The 18,485-nt window shown below is 41.8% G+C and overlaps 2 protein-coding genes and 1 long non-coding RNA gene across 19 annotated transcripts in view; 2 read left to right on the top strand and 1 right to left on the bottom strand.

The window, feature by feature from the left end:
- trim36 (tripartite motif containing 36) overlaps window positions 1-3,647 on the top strand; it is a 30,909-nt gene extending 27,262 nt beyond the window's left edge. For all 3 annotated transcript variants that reach the window (XM_061767908.1, XM_061767906.1, XM_061767907.1), the window contains one exon: window positions 566-3,647. In XM_061767908.1, the coding sequence (XP_061623892.1) occupies window positions 566-926 (361 nt within the window). In that variant the 3' untranslated portion in view covers window positions 927-3,647. The remainder of the gene's footprint in view (window positions 1-565) is intronic.
- A 110-nt stretch (window positions 3,648-3,757) lies between these two features.
- LOC133475284 (uncharacterized) lies at window positions 3,758-5,048 on the bottom strand. Its single transcript, XR_009787781.1, has 3 exons — window positions 4,919-5,048; window positions 4,065-4,199; window positions 3,758-3,975 (listed from the first exon to the last, which is right to left on the bottom strand). It is a non-coding gene; the product is annotated as an uncharacterized LOC133475284 (long non-coding RNA).
- The window catches only part of ccser1 (coiled-coil serine-rich protein 1), a 118,502-nt gene continuing 105,013 nt past the window's right edge, over window positions 4,997-18,485 (top strand). For 5 of the 15 annotated variants that reach the window (XR_009787780.1, XM_061767890.1, XM_061767900.1 and 2 more), the window contains exons 1-4: window positions 4,997-5,198; window positions 9,139-9,280; window positions 11,582-12,542; window positions 14,976-15,366. Coding sequence is in view for 14 of the 15 variants with exons in the window: in XM_061767890.1 (XP_061623874.1) it covers window positions 9,273-9,280; window positions 11,582-12,542; window positions 14,976-15,366 (1,360 nt within the window). In the remaining variant the exon portion in view is untranslated. Of the gene's footprint in view, window positions 5,199-5,281; window positions 5,504-9,138; window positions 9,281-10,257; window positions 10,330-11,581; window positions 12,543-14,975; window positions 15,367-18,485 lie in introns of those variants that run through there. The other 10 variants (XM_061767904.1, XM_061767905.1, XM_061767898.1 and 7 more) reach the window with 9 other exon arrangements.

The following is an 18,485-nucleotide window of genomic DNA, read 5'->3' as shown; positions in this document are numbered from 1 at the left end:
ATCTCCGCCTACCTCTCCGCTCCTGAGCCAGCGCTGTCAACATAACAAACACACGTGCTCTCACAAGTGGGTCTTCTACAAGGAGGCAACCAACCAGAGGAAAGGGCGTGGTCTTAGCCAAATACGGACAAAGCGGATACAAAACTGGGTCAAACAAAAGTAGCTGTCAGAGGGGCCTTTTCTGGACACTCGAATGACAAAACCAAGGTGTTTTTTTTTTTAAATTAAATTGATACTTTTATACAAAGTCCATGTTAGAGTGTCACTCTTTGGAGGTCTAAATAGCCCAAATATGGGACCTTTAAGTGCAATTTGATAAATTTTTTTATAGCACAGTGGTTGTGAATTGCTGCTGTAATAGACTCCGTGCCTCAATTAGTGGCCAGTTGCGTCGTCTTAAATGAAATACCTCCCTCAACCTGTTTTTCCCTAGCAGATAAAATAAAAGGTACTTAATGACCTTAGTTGGTGGACTCTGGCGTTCATAAAAAAATAATTTGATGCCTTGCTAAACAAAACAGCAGCACCTTTTAAAAAGGTTCAAACGATTCTCTTTCTTGTCCAGGTACGACCACGACAGCGGTCACGACAGCGGCAGCGAAGACGCGTGCTACGACCTCTCGCAGCCCTTCACCCTCCTCACTGTGGGCATGGGCAAGCTCTTCATCCCCAAGGCGTCGCCCTCGTCTTCAGCCGCCGCCTCCTCGAGCGACCCGAGCAACCGCGTGTTGCCCATGCCGCAGCGCTTGGGCGTGTGCCTGGATTACGACGCCGGCCGCGTGTACTTCTACGACGCCGACAACATGCGCTGCCTCTACGAGAGGCAAGTGGACTGCTCGGGGACCATGTACCCGGCGTTCGGCCTCATGGGTGGCGGGAAGATACAGCTGGACGAGTTTGTCACTGCCAAGAGGCTTGCCTTCTGAGTGCAACTGGCCCCGTTCAGCCCTCTGTTTGCACCTTTTGGCAAGTTTACTTTGACATATGTGGAGGGAAGATTATTATTATTTTGTAAGTCCTTCAGACCTGTTGAGGCAGCTTCGATCAGGTTATTTGGTCCAAATTGGGGAAACTCGAGCTGGTATGGTTGCGATGGAAACCAATGACACTTTGGAATGAGTTACAGTGAACAGGCTTAATTAACTAGGGTCCTTTAGGCCTGTTGACACTCATTCGATTAGGGTCTTTGGTCCAAACTGTGAAACCCTACTTTCAACTAGGTTATGCTCAACACAAATATGAATGTTGAATGAATTATGGCAAGCTCTACAAGTCCTCCGGGCTTGATGAAGCATATTAGATTGGGTTCTTTGGTCTAAATTGTGAAGCCTGAGCTAGCATGTTATCAATATAATGACCTTTTGGATTATATATTTTTACAAAAAAATTTAAGATAGTCATCCAGGCCTGATGATGCGGATTAGATTAGGTGGGGTTTGTGTAATATGAGCTGCTGTGTTATGTTCAACAATTATGACATTTTGGTATGACATAAAGCAAACTGGTTTAATAAATGTAAATCCTCCAGGCCCGTCGAGGCAGATTAGATGGATCCAAACTGTGAAACCTGAGCTGGTATGTTATGACACAAATTGAATGAATCACAGAGAGTGGGCTTTTTTTAATTTGAGAATTCTCCAGGCCCGTTGGGGTGGATTTGATCAGGGTCTTTGGTACAAACTGAAGTCCGAACGTGGTTTCTTATTAACACGAATGTGACACTTTGGTATGACATACAGCCAGCAGTTTTTTGTTTTTGTTTTGTTTTGTTTTGTCCCCCTCCTCGTCCTTCAGGCCCATTTGAATCAGATTAGATCAACTGTAAAACCTGAGCTGGTGGGTTATGATCAACACAAATGACACTTTGACATGTTTGGCCAACAGGTTTATTTTGACCAGAGTCCTCCAGGCCCGTTGAGGTGGCTTCCATCAGGGTCTTGCTGTGTATCATTTCTGATCAACACTAACATGACACATCTTGTTACTGTCTGCGTACCGAGGCTGTGAAATATCGTACCAAAGTCTCTGGTTTTTGTTGAATTAAGATGCTAATTTAGCCGGCAGCCATTTTAAATCTTGTTTTTAACAAACTTTTATCGGGGTTGCCAGTTGTCTGTGTTCTTTATGGTGAATTTATGTACAGTATCTTTCTTGGGGGGGGGGCTGCTCTCGAGGTGTGACTATTGATCACGTGACTGGCTGTGTGTGACTAGCAGCAGAATCTTTTTTGTGGACCTGATGGGGTGAGCCTTCGTAGCAACTCTTTTAGTGCTAGTGCCTTGGTGCCTTTCAGTTCATTTCAGTTTGCTTAACAATCCCTTGACGTCGTTGCACAATTGTTTTGGAACACTATTTGTATCACGCGCACTCGGGTCTGTTCAATAATGGTTGTCAATGCTTTTTTTTTTTTTTTTTTTTTTAAATATATATCACAGGAAAAACACTACTTAAACACTACTACGGTGCACTTAATATTTTTTCTTGCGTCATCACAGTTTCATCACCACCAAGCACGTTAGTGTCCTTCACTTTGCATCTGGATGTCGCTCACTTGAGCGTCTGAATGTGAACACTACACACATCCCGCCTTCACTTGTGAAGAAAAATCTGGTGCAACCAAGCAGCCTTTGAAACGCGTCGTTAGCTTCCTTCAATGTCACGACCACAGTTTACACTGGGAAAATTGGGTGTTGGGTAGCAACACGGACACTGTCACGGTTAGCTTTCATTTCAGGAGGGTGTTACGGTACAACCGGTGCTTTGCCTAAAAATAAGACCTACCTCCTGGCTGTCAAGCCTGGAATTTTTTAATTTTTGCAGATCCACCATTTTTTTTAAGTCACTTTCAATGTGTTCGCCTTTAACATGCCTTCTCTTTTGACGTCAGGTTATACTGTATATATAAGCTGTACACTGGAAACGTCCACTTGCGTATCACACTAGAGAAGGGTTGTTTTCTGTATGTGTTGTAAATTATGTTCTGACTACTGGAAATTCACCCTCTTTATTTGAACAATATTGGCAACTTTGTCCCCTTTTTTCCCTCTCCACATTATGTATTCTTGGTTCCTCACAAATTAATAGAATCAAGCTTCTTAGATTTGAACTCTCGGTCTTACATGGTTACATTTTTAAAAATGGTTTTCTTTAATTCACAGAGGTTCCAAACTTGATTTAAAAAAAAAAAAAAAAGAAACCTATGCATTTCAAGACTGATGGGACAGCTTTCACTGGCGGAATGTAACCAACAGCTGAATGTCCTTGTTACCCTTTTTGTTTTTTTTGGTGTAAAATCAAATCAATCACAATTTATAAACAAAATTGCAGGCAGGCTAATACAAAGCTAGCATGCTGCATGTCAGTAACAATTGTATGTATCCTCCTAACTGAGTGCAATACTATTTAAATGGAAAAACGGCTAGCTTTGCTTAGACTGACACTAATTTGCACAGTTAGTAGTTAATGTTGGGATTTAAATATTAAAAATGTCAAATACGAACTTACTTTTTTTACACGTTTCCCTCTAAAGTTGCTGGAAGTGGTGGGTACATGTATGTGTGACGTAAATGTGAGAATTATTCTTCTTTGCTGGACTCATTTGTGTTATGTGTGTGAAGACTTCATTAAATAAACTGTTTAAAATAAAACGGTTGCTGCTGCTGTTCCCTTTTAAAAACAAAACAAAAACACTGCATTGTCAAGCTAAAATAAAGTAAAACTACTCTCCTGCAATGTAATGATAGGGAACAGGACGGTGTTTACAGAGTGATACCATTACCTAGATGAGTTTTATAGGTTTTGCCAAAGTTATATTCTTGTAATTTTGTATTGTAATGTTAGCATCTGCTTGGTAAAATTAGTTTGTACGCTATATGTACCTGACAAGCATCCAGAGACTTCCATATTGGTCACAGCAAGTTCCATTTCCTTTTTTTTATGGTTATTGCATGGTTCCTCTTTTCCATCACTGGTACCCTGTTGTGGTGGTGTCACGGAAACAAAGAACTTTAAGAAAGCCAAAGAAAAAGCAAAACCCATGACATCCATCCATTCGTTCTCTGTACCGCTTATCACTAGGGTTGCAGGAAACGCTCGCACCTATCCCGGCTGACTGTGGGCGAGAGGCGTGGTACACCCTGAACTGGTTGCCAGGCAATCGCAGGGCACTTGAAGACAAATGTTCACACTTCCATTCACACCTGCAGACAATTTTGCATCTTCACTTAACCTACCATGGATGTTTTCGGAATGTGTGAGGAATTCGGGGTACCGAGAGAAAACACCGGCATGGACAGAGCATGCAAATTTTATACAGAAAGGCCAGAGACTGGATTTGAATCATGCTGCCCCATGATGCATTTTAAACAAATTACAATGTCAGTAACTCATAGTTACTATTCGGATTAGGTTCATGTTTTTTGATGCGTTAACAAATAATTATTAAATTAGAATTAAATTTTTATTTTTATTAAATTATAAAGGACAATATATTTATATATTTAAAGTACTACGTTACTGTATTTAAGTACAATGTAATTGTGTTTTTAATACTACAATTACATTTTAAATGTATATAGTGTGGATGAGTTTCATACATTCAATACTAGGTATTTTCTATGATGCATTAGATTACATTTGTAATCAATTATTTTTGTCATTTGTTGTATATTGTATATGAACATTATACATTAACATTTTATTTAAATATCAAATGAGTATAATGCATTTATATTATTTTTAATATTAAATGATTGTTAATGTATAGTATAGTATAATAGATTCATTGAAAAATTACTTTTTATGAGCGCAATACATGCTATTCCTATATAGTATACATTCAATTATAATTTTATCAATGTTCCTATTATTACAGTATTATGATATTGTGCAATGTATATTTAAATGTGGGCGGCCTCACCTGTCAATCACAGCCTACCTGCAGCAGGCTAATGCAACGTCAACGCGCAGGGGGGCGGGGGCTGTTAGTGACGTCACGTCGCTGTCACCTCAACGCGGAAGACGACGAAACGCAGGAGGAGGAAAGCAAATGATCCGTTCCACAGTCAGTGAGGTGGAACAAACGACGTTATCGTGAGCTCATACCGCCACACCGACGTTCCCCGTTCCACATAGCCGCCACGAAGCTCCGCACAGCCCCTATGAGCCCAAGCGGAGAGACGCTGGGAATCTGTTGAAAGGTACGTACGCTTAGCGGCCAGCTAGCTATTATGGCAGCCTTACCGGTTCCACACCTGCGACAGTCGTCGGCGATAATGTCGTGTGATCGTGACGTGTGTCGTCGTCGACGCCTAGCACGGGCTTGATAAGGTCGCTACGAGCGTGTCTTGTGTCATTCGAGCAGAACGTGGTGTTGATTTGCTGTTGGTTGAATGAAATAGCGGCCCGTGTGGCGGTGCATCCGGGGGCTCGTTCAAGCCGGCAGGTGCGCGGGCGGGAGGGCTGTGGATGAAGTTTGTGCCCGCGAGTAAGGCCTTCCTCACCGGTAACATCAACCCTCGTTATTCGCGTTATTTGTTCACTTCCACTTCCCTTGGTTTTAGAGGGCCAACAATTAATTAATCAACTAATCGATTATCAAAGTAAATGATATTTTGATCACAGATTTATCGGCGAGATGTTTAACTTAAAATTGTCCAAATTGTTCGCTTTCAGCCTTTTAACAGTGAATATTCTCCAATGTCTGTGGTCCTCAACGAAAGCAGACTGAATGTCTTCGTGTTTAATCAAACTCAAGACATTTGCAAACATCTGCTTTTACTTTGAAAAAAAAGTGATCAACATTTTCCCTAATTCCTGACATGTTACGGGCCAAACCGGTAACTGAATCAATAATTTCATCAAAAAAAATAAATAAAGAATTGTCAGTTTAATCAACTATGAAAATATTTGCAGCTGTAGTATGAACAAGTTAAGTGTCAAACTACTAGTTAAAACTAGTACTTTTACTTCCGATAGTGAAGGACATTTAATTTTAGAAAATGAATGTTGATACTTAAGTACAGTCAATGTCAAATAGAGTATTTTACACAAGTAGTAACAAGTGGCTAGCACCAGACGCTAATGTAGCAATCTACATCTTTACTCATTGCTCACAAACAGATGGACTCAAACGAATGACACCAGTAACAGAAGAGTCAAATCAAACTCCTTCGTTCCCAAAAATCTCAGGTTCGGGCTCCTGTCAAGCCACTGGGAACGATTTCCTGTTTCCTGTTTGGAAAGGAAGTCCTGCGCTGACTCGCAGCTCCCCGTTGTATGTTTTTGAAGAGTATTGCTTCTTTACTTGTCATCAATGACATTTTCTTATGTGATTCTGTTGCGTTTGAAGTGTGTTTACCCCAATGGTCAACATGTTCTTTTCTCGAGTCCTCAGTCCCCGTTTGGTATTCCGATACCACAAACAACACAGGGCCTGTGCCAGCCTACAGGGCGTAGGCTGCATGAATGTGTTCTTAATGTTGAAAGCAGCCATTGAAAATATACCGTGGAGTTTGTAGTACTGCATTATACTGAGAGCTGTTCCTGATATTTAGTTTGCCTTGAAACCATGATGCATTATGTGACTCCATGTGATAAATGTGCATCTTTCTTTGGGGCAGTGTTTTGCTTTTTCTTTGACTTTGGCTTTCTTGTGTGATGCCACCACAGAAGGATACCAGAGATGACAAACAGGAAAATGCGATGATGATTTAAAAAAAAAAAAAAAAAAAAAGAGAAGTGGAAGTTCCTGTGACATGAAAGCGGACAGTACCGTACATAAGCAATTTGGTGTGATGGTGCCGAGCTGGGAGAAAGAACTCGCAAAGCTCGGGCTCAATCCCCATTTTAAAACAAAAACAAGATAACAAAGTGCAATGTGTCAATGCAAAGCAAAACTGGCTTACACAACCGCCGTATTGTATTGCGTCCACAAGTCGTCAAGGATAGACACAGCAGCCGGTGCACTTTCAATTGCTTTATTCAACAATTGGAAATGAAAAAAACACCCACAAAAAGCTCAATCAAACACTAGCTGCAATGGCCACAGCTGACTATGCCAGGCCCTGGCTTTTAAAGCGACATGCATTCAAATTCACAAATTGTAGAATGTGAGGATGGCAACATCAAGTGGATGAAAATAATACATATTTTGTGTTGGTGTTGTTGTTTAGTAATGCAAAATCAATAGTTATCCCATTTCTCAAATAATTGATGAGAAAATCGGTAGTATAATCATTTCAAAAAAATGTTTAAAGTTTTTACTTTATGCTTACTTACTGTAATGCCATCGTATGTGGGAAAGGAGAGCCACTGAGCTGATGGACTTTTCAGCTGTTTATTGAATGCTCGGAGAACAGTAAAACACAAATGCAATGAGAACACTCACGCAGGAGCTGCTGTCGGCCACAGCTCACACCCATGCACTCACATGGCAATGTCACATGCCACCCCACCAGGCCCCACCTCTTAAAGGCACATGTACAGTGTTTTGTATTAATTGTTTTGTGGTCAAATGCCTTTACAATGTGTTTAGAAATGTGTTTGAACAAGTTTAAATGTACACTTATTATGAGCTAATTCCAGTAAAATCTCTTAAAACCCACCAGGCGACAGTATTGCCCCGTAAACGCCTTCCCCTTCCCTTTCAATTACCAGTCTGGCAAGTGGCTTCAAATGATGAGGGGTTTTACTCTACTGTAGTTTTTTTAAGTTAGTCTCCCTATGTGAGATGTATGCATGAGAAATCCTGCCTTCAAAGGGATACTGTCATAAACCTGTTATGGAAGATATACCCATCGAGTCACACCCCATACACACTGAGAATAATATTCATCTGTGCTAAATACGCGGCAAGGTGGGAGTCGCTGTGTGATTTATTGACTGTGTGTGCATGTTTGTGCGTGTGGGTGTAAGTAAAGGGGAAAAGATTCAAAGCTAATCTGTTAGCATATGGTGTCGTTATGAACATGGTAGGGTGCTCTCCTCGAGTACTCCAGCTTTTTAATCAAAACAACACTTAAACCAACATGCCAACCACAAAATATATGAATGGCCACCATTGCATTAGGCAGCGTTGTAGTATAGTTTTTCGCACGCCTGCCTCACAATCAGAGAAAAAACCCGACCTGAATGAGGACAAGCGCTATAGAATATGGATGAATGCTAATGGCGTGGACTTTCTAGTCTTAGTTGTCAGCAGCTGCTTTCAACACAAAGCGCCGTTGGCAGTGAGTCTTCAGTGTTGAACTTCCCACAGGGGTCACGGCTGGTTGCATTGTGGTTTAAACCAGTCTTTCCCAACCTTTATTGAGCCAAGGTGCCCATTTTAACTTAAAAAAAAAAATCTCACAGTATTCCACCAGACAAATGTCACAAAAAGTAGGAAAACTGAGATAATGATGATCTCTTCTCAATTTACTGACAAATTGACTTTCTCACGCATGATATGCTGCTTGCTCGATTCAAGAAGAAGAAAAGAAAACACTGCACCAGAAATCTAAGTTGAATAGAAGCGCTATGCAGCCATCATTTCATCAACACTTTTAATGTCACCTTTGAGATGTATTTTTTTTATTTTTATTTTTTATTTTTTAAATATAAAAGACTATATCAACAGACCTACAGATGTTTTTTTTTTTTTTTTTAAAGACTATATCAAGAGACCTGCAAGCTTTATCTATCTGTTCACCAGTCATAACCTGCGCTCTCAATCTGTCTAATCTGTGTTTAATCAGGTAGAGGATGTTTCTTGTCTGAAGGTACTTGGTCAGAGTGCATTGTCTGGGTCAGCTGCTGGCACTGCACAATCACAATAATACCCTCATATTTTTGGACCAATATGCTAACCGTTTAGTGGTTGACTGGCGACCAGTCCGGGGTGAACTCCACCTGTCCTCCAAAGTGAGCTGGGCTAGGCAGGCTCCAGCTCACGCACCTCCCTAATGAGGAAAAGCGCCGTAGAATATGGATGCATGAATGAATGCTAACCGGCGCTCAAATCCATCCAAGCCTTTTGGAAGTCAATACGACTTGACATTTGACTGACCTTCAATGTTTGGCAATGTGGGCCCCCTGAAATGGGTTGACTTGACTGTAATAAATGACTCGTTGGTAGCTTGATCAAATTTGCTTTTGCAGGAGGTGACACACTCACAGAGGCGCCCCGGCGCAGGGAGTTTAAAGTAAGCTTATTACCGCCAGATCAAAACCAAAACACTTGAGTCGTTCCCTTGCCACTTTGGGAGTGTTCGACTGATGAAGTGCAGCAAATAATGAAAAAGTGAGTATTTGAACTCGTAACTGTGTGACTACTAGTGATTTGTAAACCCAGTGTCCACCCTTTTGTTTTCATGAAGCATCTTTTGCCTTTGATAGCTAAATGTTAACCTGCCATGCCAGTAAACTGCAGTTAATGTTCGCTGCGTTGAGTTGGTTTGTCTGTCTCTTAATGGGATTACTGCAAAAACCACACGGCCATGTCTCAGTGAGCGTGTGGCGTATCTGGGCCATATCAAGTTTTGGAGAAGAGCTGTTCTTTCTGATTGATTAGATTAGAAGCATACCCCCATTGATTTAAATGAGAGTAACATCCACATTACTGCACTATTATTTTTAAAATTATATTTAATGATGGACACACCTGTAATTTAACACATTTAGACCATATTCAATTGTATATGCTTTCACTAGCAGGTGTTTTTTTAAAGTGTTATGTTTTTTGGGCAGACGCGGGTGTATATATGTCAACAATCAATGTATTTGATATGTACTTTTTTTTATATATGCTTCCACAATTCTTATCCGAATTGTGCCACAAGTGAGAAAAAAATATCTAAATTGTCACTTGTAGCATGCACTGTAAATCCAGCCTTATATGTCCTTATGACTAAATCTCCATATTTAAAGCTTTGGGTTGCTTTCTTAGAGTTTTTTACATCAGATTACAGGCAATGAAAAATATACAGTGGTGTCCATTTCGTGGGATGTAACAGATGGTGGAAGACTTAACCACCAAAGGTTTGTGGCAACTTGCATCAGATGCCAATCTAATGCTGCATTCTGAGTTTACCACTTAATATTTCAGATTCCCCAGCTATTTTAAATATAGCACTACTCATGTGAGACCACAAAAGATCCAAAAGCAATGTTTTGAAGCAACTTGCACTTTTAAGAGTTTTATTTTTGCAGATGACATTTTAAAGGGTGGGTTTTGCTATTAAAAAAATAACATCACTTTTTGTCTTTCTTTTTTTCCAGTTTTTTTGTATTGATCAGTGTAATGCAGTGAGCAAAAGAAACCTTACTGAGCAATTTCAACTCATACATTTGGTAAGTCACCAAGTTGCTTAGTGATTCAGTGAATGACTGGAATGCCGCTGTTTAACACACAAGCCTCAGTCAGAGTTTGATTAAATAAATTCACAAATACCAGTCTAGCCTGACATCTAGCTAATGTGCACACACATAACAATATGAACGGGAACAAATGCATGTAAAGAGCAACGTTTAACTTGATTTTCAACTATAGCGCAGTAGTTAAAAAAGCACACTGCAAAGAATACTGGGAAGGAGCAAGATCTGCCGGCCCTACCTCCCATGACGCTTTGCGTTGTGAAGCACAGTGCCTAATGCATAATGCTAAAATTTATATAATACAATCAATAATTGGTCGCCACCTCGCGGATTTCTTCTTACAGGTTTTTTTCTGGATTGTAACCCCTGCAATAGATGAGGGATTACTGTAGTACATAATAAATATGATTTATGAAAATAATCAGCTGTCCCTGGCCCAATGTTGTGCCTCAAATTTGATATACAAGAAATGGCCACAGTCAAGGAAAAACAACCAATTAGAGACAGAAGGGCTTGATTTACGAGGTGAAAATATATTATAAAGCTTTAAACCGATAACATTTAGTGTTATAGTAACAAAATAACTTTTACAAATAAGGTGCTATTGTGGGGTAACAAGGTGACAGGTTAGTACAAGGCCGTCCGTGGAGGTGTGCCTGTGTCGTGTGGCTGCAAGTGAGTGACAAATGACTGCAAATAAACAGAACTACCTTGTCTACCCCTAAAAACCTTTGGAATTAAAAAGTTGGCAGTTTTCTTTAGAAATAAGTTGTATTTTATTATAGGAATAAAGTCATTGTTTCAAAAATAAAAAAATCCTCATCTGACAAGACTGTCATATTTTTCCAAGCTAGTCGTAATATTATGATGTTTAACACGGGAAGAAAGTTGTTTTATCACCGTCATTCTCAAAATTAGTACTTTATTCCCTTAACTATATGCCTTTTATTCTGAACAAAATTACTTTATTCATGCATGCATGCCAGATTTTATGTGATATTTCCAAATCATATCAGGGCTTTTAATTGAGCCAAAGCTAAGGGAGAGAGGAGTAATTAGTTTCTTATGCTAATTGGTCCCTTTTTGTAGGTGTACACAAATGATCTGATATAATTTATTGGGCGCTGGGGACCCCAGTATAAGAGCCACTGGTCTAAACTGTTGATGAAATGTTGAATGTGAAGCTTCCCTGTCTTCAAGTTTGTTGTTGTGATTGTGTGGTCCTCAGACTGCCCCACCACCGCCTCAGCCTATCGATGGGTGAATCCGGGTCGCGTCGCTCCACGCTGGTGTCCCGCCTGCCCATCTTCCGTCGGAGCAACAGCAAGCGACAGGACTCGCTGCCGCCGTCACCGTCATCCGGCGGAAACTGTGTGCACACCTCGTCGCCATCCAGCACTAACTCCAGTTCGGGGAGTACCGGAAAACGGCGGAGCCTTTTTCGCGCGCCATCGCTCAGCTTCTCAGTCAAGCGGAGCAGCCAGCCTCGCGTCCAGCCCGTCAACTTGAACCTCACGCCGCCGGCGACGCAGACCACCGACGCCAATGGGAACAGTCAGCAGCCGATTACGGCGTCGCAATCGGCTGGTTTTAGTGATGCTCACGCTAAGTTGCGACACTCGTTTGGCTTCGGGAGCCACCGGCAGAAGAAAATCACGCGCTCTCAGACGGAAGATTTTGACAAGACGTCTGCGTCCTCTTCTGCAACCAATCGGAATGTCTTCATCAACTGCCTCAGTGGCTCGGCAGCCAACGAGGGTGATGACTCGGGCTTCATCGAAGATTACGGCAACGGCAGCAGGCGCTCGTCGCGACACAAGAAGCACCTCCTGCCCAAGTCCCTCTCGGCTCACCACCGCTTCTCTCAACACAGACCCTCAGGGGAGAATCTGGAATGCGGCGGTTCCGCTACCCTCTCCCCGGGGACAGGAGGACTTACCCCGGGGTCTTGTCTGAGTGACGCTGGCCTGGAGAGCTCCCTCCAGTCTCCCATGGTATCAGAGGACCGCACCACGGCTATCACCCCTTCTGAGTTCATCCCCATCACGGAGGACTCAGTCTCTGAGGCCGAAGCTCTGCCAGCTCCCAGTCCTGGACCCGCTCTTGTGTCTGGACTGACCACCGACACTGTCCCAGCTGAGGGGGCACCTGTCCCAGAGACATTCAGCGGGACCGTCTCCTCCTCGCAGGTACTGCTTTTAGATCATTTTGACAGCTTTTGCTAAATCGTCTGGACAGTAAAGTCAACAACCCATTTCATGATGTCAGCTACTGTTAAACACTCTCATAACTTTAATGATGATCGAGGAGGGGGTAATAAATGTAGATGTCTATCTTAGTTTTTTAACATAGAAAGTCATAATATGCTAGGGGTGTCTCAATCTGATCTTCGAGATCGGAAGTTTGTCTGATGTCAGCAGAAAAACAAGGATCGGATCGGCCTGGATTTAAAAATTTCCAATTTTCCAACTGTTATTCAAGCAGTCCATTGCCACTACACTCCAGCACTTCTATCCAGCAGCACCCGGCCGGATGATGTGCAGAGCCCACGTCATCATAACAACAGGTTGCTAAGGTGCTAACATAGTAGCAAAGTGTAAGCGTGAATTTTACTTGCTTAAAGTCGTTTCATGACATTCCAGTTGAAGTTCACTGTAAAACTGAACAGACATAACAAAATAATTACACATATTGAATGTTCAAATATATCAGAGACTTAGTTTCTGTTTTTGTTCACAAAAATCGCTAGCTCAAGCTATCACACAATGAATGAAAAACACTATTGGCCAGCTAATGAAAATTAGCATTGAACTCGTGGCACTTATAGCTCTCAATTATGAATATTAGTACACAAATGCTGTATAAACACACAAACAAGCAATATAACAATACTCTCTTCCAACTCTGTGAAAAACAATTTATAATGACAATATTCGATCGTCACTTCTTCTACTTTTTTGTTACTGCAAGTGTGTATCTCATTCCGTGCACCACACTGCCCCTCAGAGGTCAAGACGTGTACAGCAGTTACTTTATGGAACCCATTGCTTAATAATAAATGGCTCAGTTTATCTCATAACTACTGTTGCTGATTATTGTTCTCTGTTTGAATAATGTCACTTGATCAAGCCTTTTCTAACATTCCATACCACAAAACAAGTAAATTATTTATGATTGCTGAAATCGGAATGGACCGATAATAGTATTGGTCATAACTCAAGGCTACAATATCATTATCGGATCGGGAGTGAAAAAGTTGGATCGGGACATTCGTATATTATGCTTTTCTTTCCAGCATTTGAAACAGTTCTCAGTTGTCTTAATAACATGTCAGTGACGTGCTTTATGTCAGAATACTCCGAGGTAGAGAATAATAGTTTGACACTTGATGGGTAGCCAGGTGCTTTTTATATTTGTATGGAAAGTAAAATTTCAACTGTCTGTACCACTGTTGCACAAGTAATCAATGAAATCAACCACTACTGTCATGTGAAACATTACACACATGAAATACTATGTTTTGATCACAAGTGGCAAGCATATGGCTGCTTGGAAGTTGGTAAGTGGGTAGCGCATTCGAAGCGAGCGGTCTAAATCTTCACTCAGTGCTGCTACTTGTCAAAAATATGGACTCCACTGGATGAATGCAAGTCACTGAAGACTCAAATCAAAGTGCTTTTGGTCAAAACCGGGCTCAGGTTGAGAATCCTATGAGAACAAAAAAAGTAGAAACCTGCCAAAAATAAAATCAACAGCATTTAAACATTGCTTAACGGAAGCCACACTTCAGCTGACTTGTAGCCATCATCTCAAACTACTAACATATTTGTCGCAAAACGCCAAAGAAAAAAGAGTGGACATAAAATGTTCATCCTTTTGACATTTGCTGAAATGAGTTCTAGTGAGGCGTGACATTTAAGGCATATGTTACCTGAAGATTGTGGTCAAACTCCAAATTTTTGTTTGGAGGCCTGCATTTTCTATTTCGCTTATCTTCATCAGGGTCTTTGGTGAGCTGGCGCGTTTCCCAGCTGACTTTGGTGGGGAACACTCTGGAATGGCCCAATCGCAAGACATATATATATATATATATATATATAGACCAACACACATACACATTCACACCTAAGGAAAATTGAGTTATATATGAATATCTAAATATTGGGAGAACGTGCACAACTCCACATGGGAAGGCTACTGCTAAGATTCAAACACAAAAATTCAGAACTGTGAGGCAGCCTTGCTAACTTCTTTTCTACAGTGCTGCCTTTGGCGGTTACACTGTTCAATAAAACGTTCCGCTTATGAACACGCAAGCAAAGCTTTATTTGGGAAAAAAAAAATGCTTAGACATGAGGTGCCCTTGGATGTGAAGAACAAAAAAGACAAAAAGAAGGAAAATGTATAGTGTAAAATCTGGTGTAAACCCCCAGCACCTGGCATGAAAAGTATTTTTTATTAAAGAGCATAAAAAAGTCTGTCCTTCAAATTTTACACCTGTGTGCCATCATTCAAGGCTTTTATTTTATGTTCTGCTGAGGATAAGGAAGAGGAAAAAAAACACCTGTAGTGACAATATTAAAGATGACCATGCACAATAAAGTTCATTGTCATCTTCTCAGGTTTTCTTCTCTCCGGATGTATCCGGCACTGAGAAACCGTTACTCCCTGAGACCAGCACGGCCAACAACACCGACTATGAGACGGCTATCTCCCTCTCGGAACCGGAGACCGCCGTGCCCTGCCCGTCCCCGCGGGAGCTGTCGCCGAACGACGAGGAGGAGGAGCGCGAGGAAGAACGAGAGGAGCCAGGGAGAGGGACGCAGGGACAGGAGGCGGCCGACGCTGAGACCACCAGCGAAAGCGAGGCGGGAGCGCCGAGAAGTGACGGCTGCCGGTCGTACATGGAACAGTCTGAGAGGAGGGCGAAACACACTCTCTCTGTTCACGAGAAAGGGAACTTTTGTGGCTGCCGTGAACCCAGGTCCTGTCACTTAAGGAAGCCGCACACAGGTAGGAAACAAGACCTTTTTTTTCGGTATGAGCGGCATTAATAAAGTACGGAGCAACAAAGTCGACGTGGCACGACACCACAAGTTCTGGTCTTCTGAGGTATTATCAAAAACTCCCTTTACGTTGCCTTTAAAAGATTGCAAATTTCCACTTTCTGAGGCCGTATGAGAGACCTCTTTTACACTGTAGAAGTCAACATTTCCCATCTTTTTTTCAATATAACAATGTTCCATATAAACAACTCTTAACACGGAATAGGAGAGACTTAAGTCGACACAGCGAGTATCAGAAGCCCATTTTACACTGCTTGTAAAAGACTGCAATGTTCCATTTTCCAAGGTACTATCAGAGTACACACTGCCTGTAAAAGCACACATTTTCACGTCTTATTTTGTATAAACGGCACTGCCATGAAATAGGTTGTAACAAAATCAACACTGCAAGTCCCGGCCTTCGAGGTAGTATTAGAAGCCCCTTTTACACTTCCTGTAAAAGAATGCAATTTTCTATTTGAGGTAGTATCAAAAGCCCCTATTAGACCCTTTTACACTGCCTGTAAAAGCCAATATTACCATCTTTTTAAAAATGTAATGTACCAAAAAAAACGGCACTGACGCAGCAAATTTCGGCTTTCTGAAGTTGTATCAGAAACCCCTGTTAAACTGCCTGTAAAAGAGAGCAATTTTCCACTTTCTGGAGTAATGTCAAAAGTCAGTTCCACTGCCTGGAAAAGCTGTCATTTCCCATCTTTTTTTAAACGCACGGATGCGGAATGGTCGACACAGCAAGTTTCATCCTTTTGAGGTAGTATCCAAAGCCCCTTTTACATGGCTTGTAAAAGACTGTAATGTTCCACTTTCCGACATAGTATCAGAGGCGCCTCACACTGCCTGTAAAAGCAAAACATTTTCACCTCTTTTTATCTGATCTTTTTGCATTAGCATAAGAAGCCTGCTGTAACAGACAGACGTTTTCTGCCTTTTCTGCATGTCACTGTTCTGTGATGCCCGGACAGGGGTGGGCAATTTAATTAATAAACGACGCTCACTTCTCCTGCCCTTTTGGGCTAAAAGCAGTTGTCACTGTCCTGTTTCATACGTCACATAAAAGCCTAGTAGCCGACTGATGTGATCCAATTATCTGATTGTGCAATGCCGTGTCTCTGTGTGAAAGAGCACACAGTTGTGGCAATATCCTGCCTTCACTGCGTTCTGCGTAAAAGGCACAGCAGAGAAATTCTGGGATTCGACCCGAGCTCATCTGAGATGGACTGACGTAAAGTGGAAAAGTGTGCTGTGGTCTGACGAGTCCACATTTCGAATTGTTTTTGGAAATCATGGATGTCGTATCTTACGGGTCAAAGAGAAATAGGACCATCCAAATTTAGTTACCAGTTCAACGTTATGGGGGTGTGTTTGTGCCTATGGCATGGGTAACTTGCACATGTGTGAAGGCATCATTAATGCCAGACCAGCGGTGAGGTGTGCTGTAGGTGTGACAGAGGAGTTTAAGGTGGAGGTAAGACTGCATCAGGGATCAGCCCTGAGCCTCTTCCTGTTTGCAGTGGTGATAGATAGGCTGACAGATGAGCTTGGACTGGAATCCCCGTGGACCACGATGTTCGCAGATGACATTGTGATCTGCAGTGAAAGCAGGAATCAGGTGGAGGAACAGTTAGAAAGATGGAGACATGCACTGGAAAGCAGAGGAATGAAGATTAGCCGAAGTAAAACAGAATATATGTGCATAAATGAGAGGGGTGGAGGGGGAAGAGTGAGGCTACAGGGAGGGAAGAGATGGATAGCAAGGGTGGAGGACTTTAAATATTTGAGGTCAGCAGTCCAGAGCAATGGTGAGTGTGGTAAGGAAGTGAAGAAACAGGTCCAAGCAGGTTGGAATGGATGGCGGAAGGTCTCAGGTGTGTTATGCGACAGAAGAGTCTCGGCTAGGATGAAAGGTAAATTTTCTAAGACAGTGGTGAGCCCAGCCATGATGTACGGGTTAGAGACAGTGGCACTGAAAAGACAACAAGAAGCAGAGCTGGAGGTGGTGGAAAGATCTTGAGGTTCTCTCTAGGAGTGACCAGGTTCGATAGGATTAGAAATGAGCTTATCAGAGGGACAGCCAAGGTGTTTTGGACACAAAGTTAGAGAGAGCAACTTTGAGGGTTTGGACATGTCCAGAGGAGAGATTGTGAGTATATTTGTAGAAGGATGATGAGGAGGGAGCTGCAAGGCAAGAGAGCTCAAGGAAGACCAAAGAGAAGGTTGATAGTTGTAGATAGATGTAGTGAGGAAAGACATGAGGGCAGTTGGTGTTAGAGAGGAGGATGCAGGAGATAGGCTTACATGGAAAAGGATGACACGCTGTGGCAACCCCCAAAGGGACAAGCCGAAAGGAAAAGAAGACATGCTGCCATCCAAGCAACTTCTTTTTCACGGACGTCCCTGCTTATTTCAGCAAGACAATGCCAAGCCACATTCTGCATTTGTTACAACAGCCTGGGTTCGTAATAAAAGACTGTAAGTACTCGACCGGCCTGCTAGCAGTCCAGACCTGTCTCCTGCTGAAAATGTGTGGCGCATTGTGACGCGCAAAATACAACAACGGAGGTCCCGGACTGTTGAGCAACTGAAGTTGTACATTAAGCAAGAATGGGAAAGAATTCCAACTACAAAGCTTCAACAATTAGTGTCCTCAGTTTCCAAATGTTTATTGAGTGTTGTTAAAAGAATGGTGATGTAACACAGTGGTAAACAGGCCCCTGTGACTGTCCCAGTTTTTTTGGAATGTGTTGCAGGAATCAAATTCAAGATGAGAGAATATTTGCAAAAATAAAAAATAAAATAAAAATGATGCTCAACAGTAAATATATTGTCATTGTAGTGTATTCAATTGAGTATAGTTTGAAAAGGATTTGCAAATCATTGTATTCTGTGTTTATTTACATTTTACACAATGTCCCAACTTCATTGGAATTGTTTGTAGACAAACAAGCATTCACACCTATGGAAAGTTTAGTCTTCAATGAACCTAGCAGCATTTTTTTTAATGTGGGAGGAAGTTGGCGTACAATGAGAAAACTCACACAAGCAATGGTGACATCCTGCAAACTTCAC

Source organism: Phyllopteryx taeniolatus, chromosome 3 (genome assembly GCF_024500385.1).
Source record: "Phyllopteryx taeniolatus isolate TA_2022b chromosome 3, UOR_Ptae_1.2, whole genome shotgun sequence".
NCBI classification, from domain to species: Eukaryota; Metazoa; Chordata; class Actinopteri; order Syngnathiformes; family Syngnathidae; genus Phyllopteryx; species Phyllopteryx taeniolatus.
The sequence above is the reverse complement of the archived record's forward strand: the minus strand, read 5'-3'. Positions and strand labels throughout refer to the sequence as shown.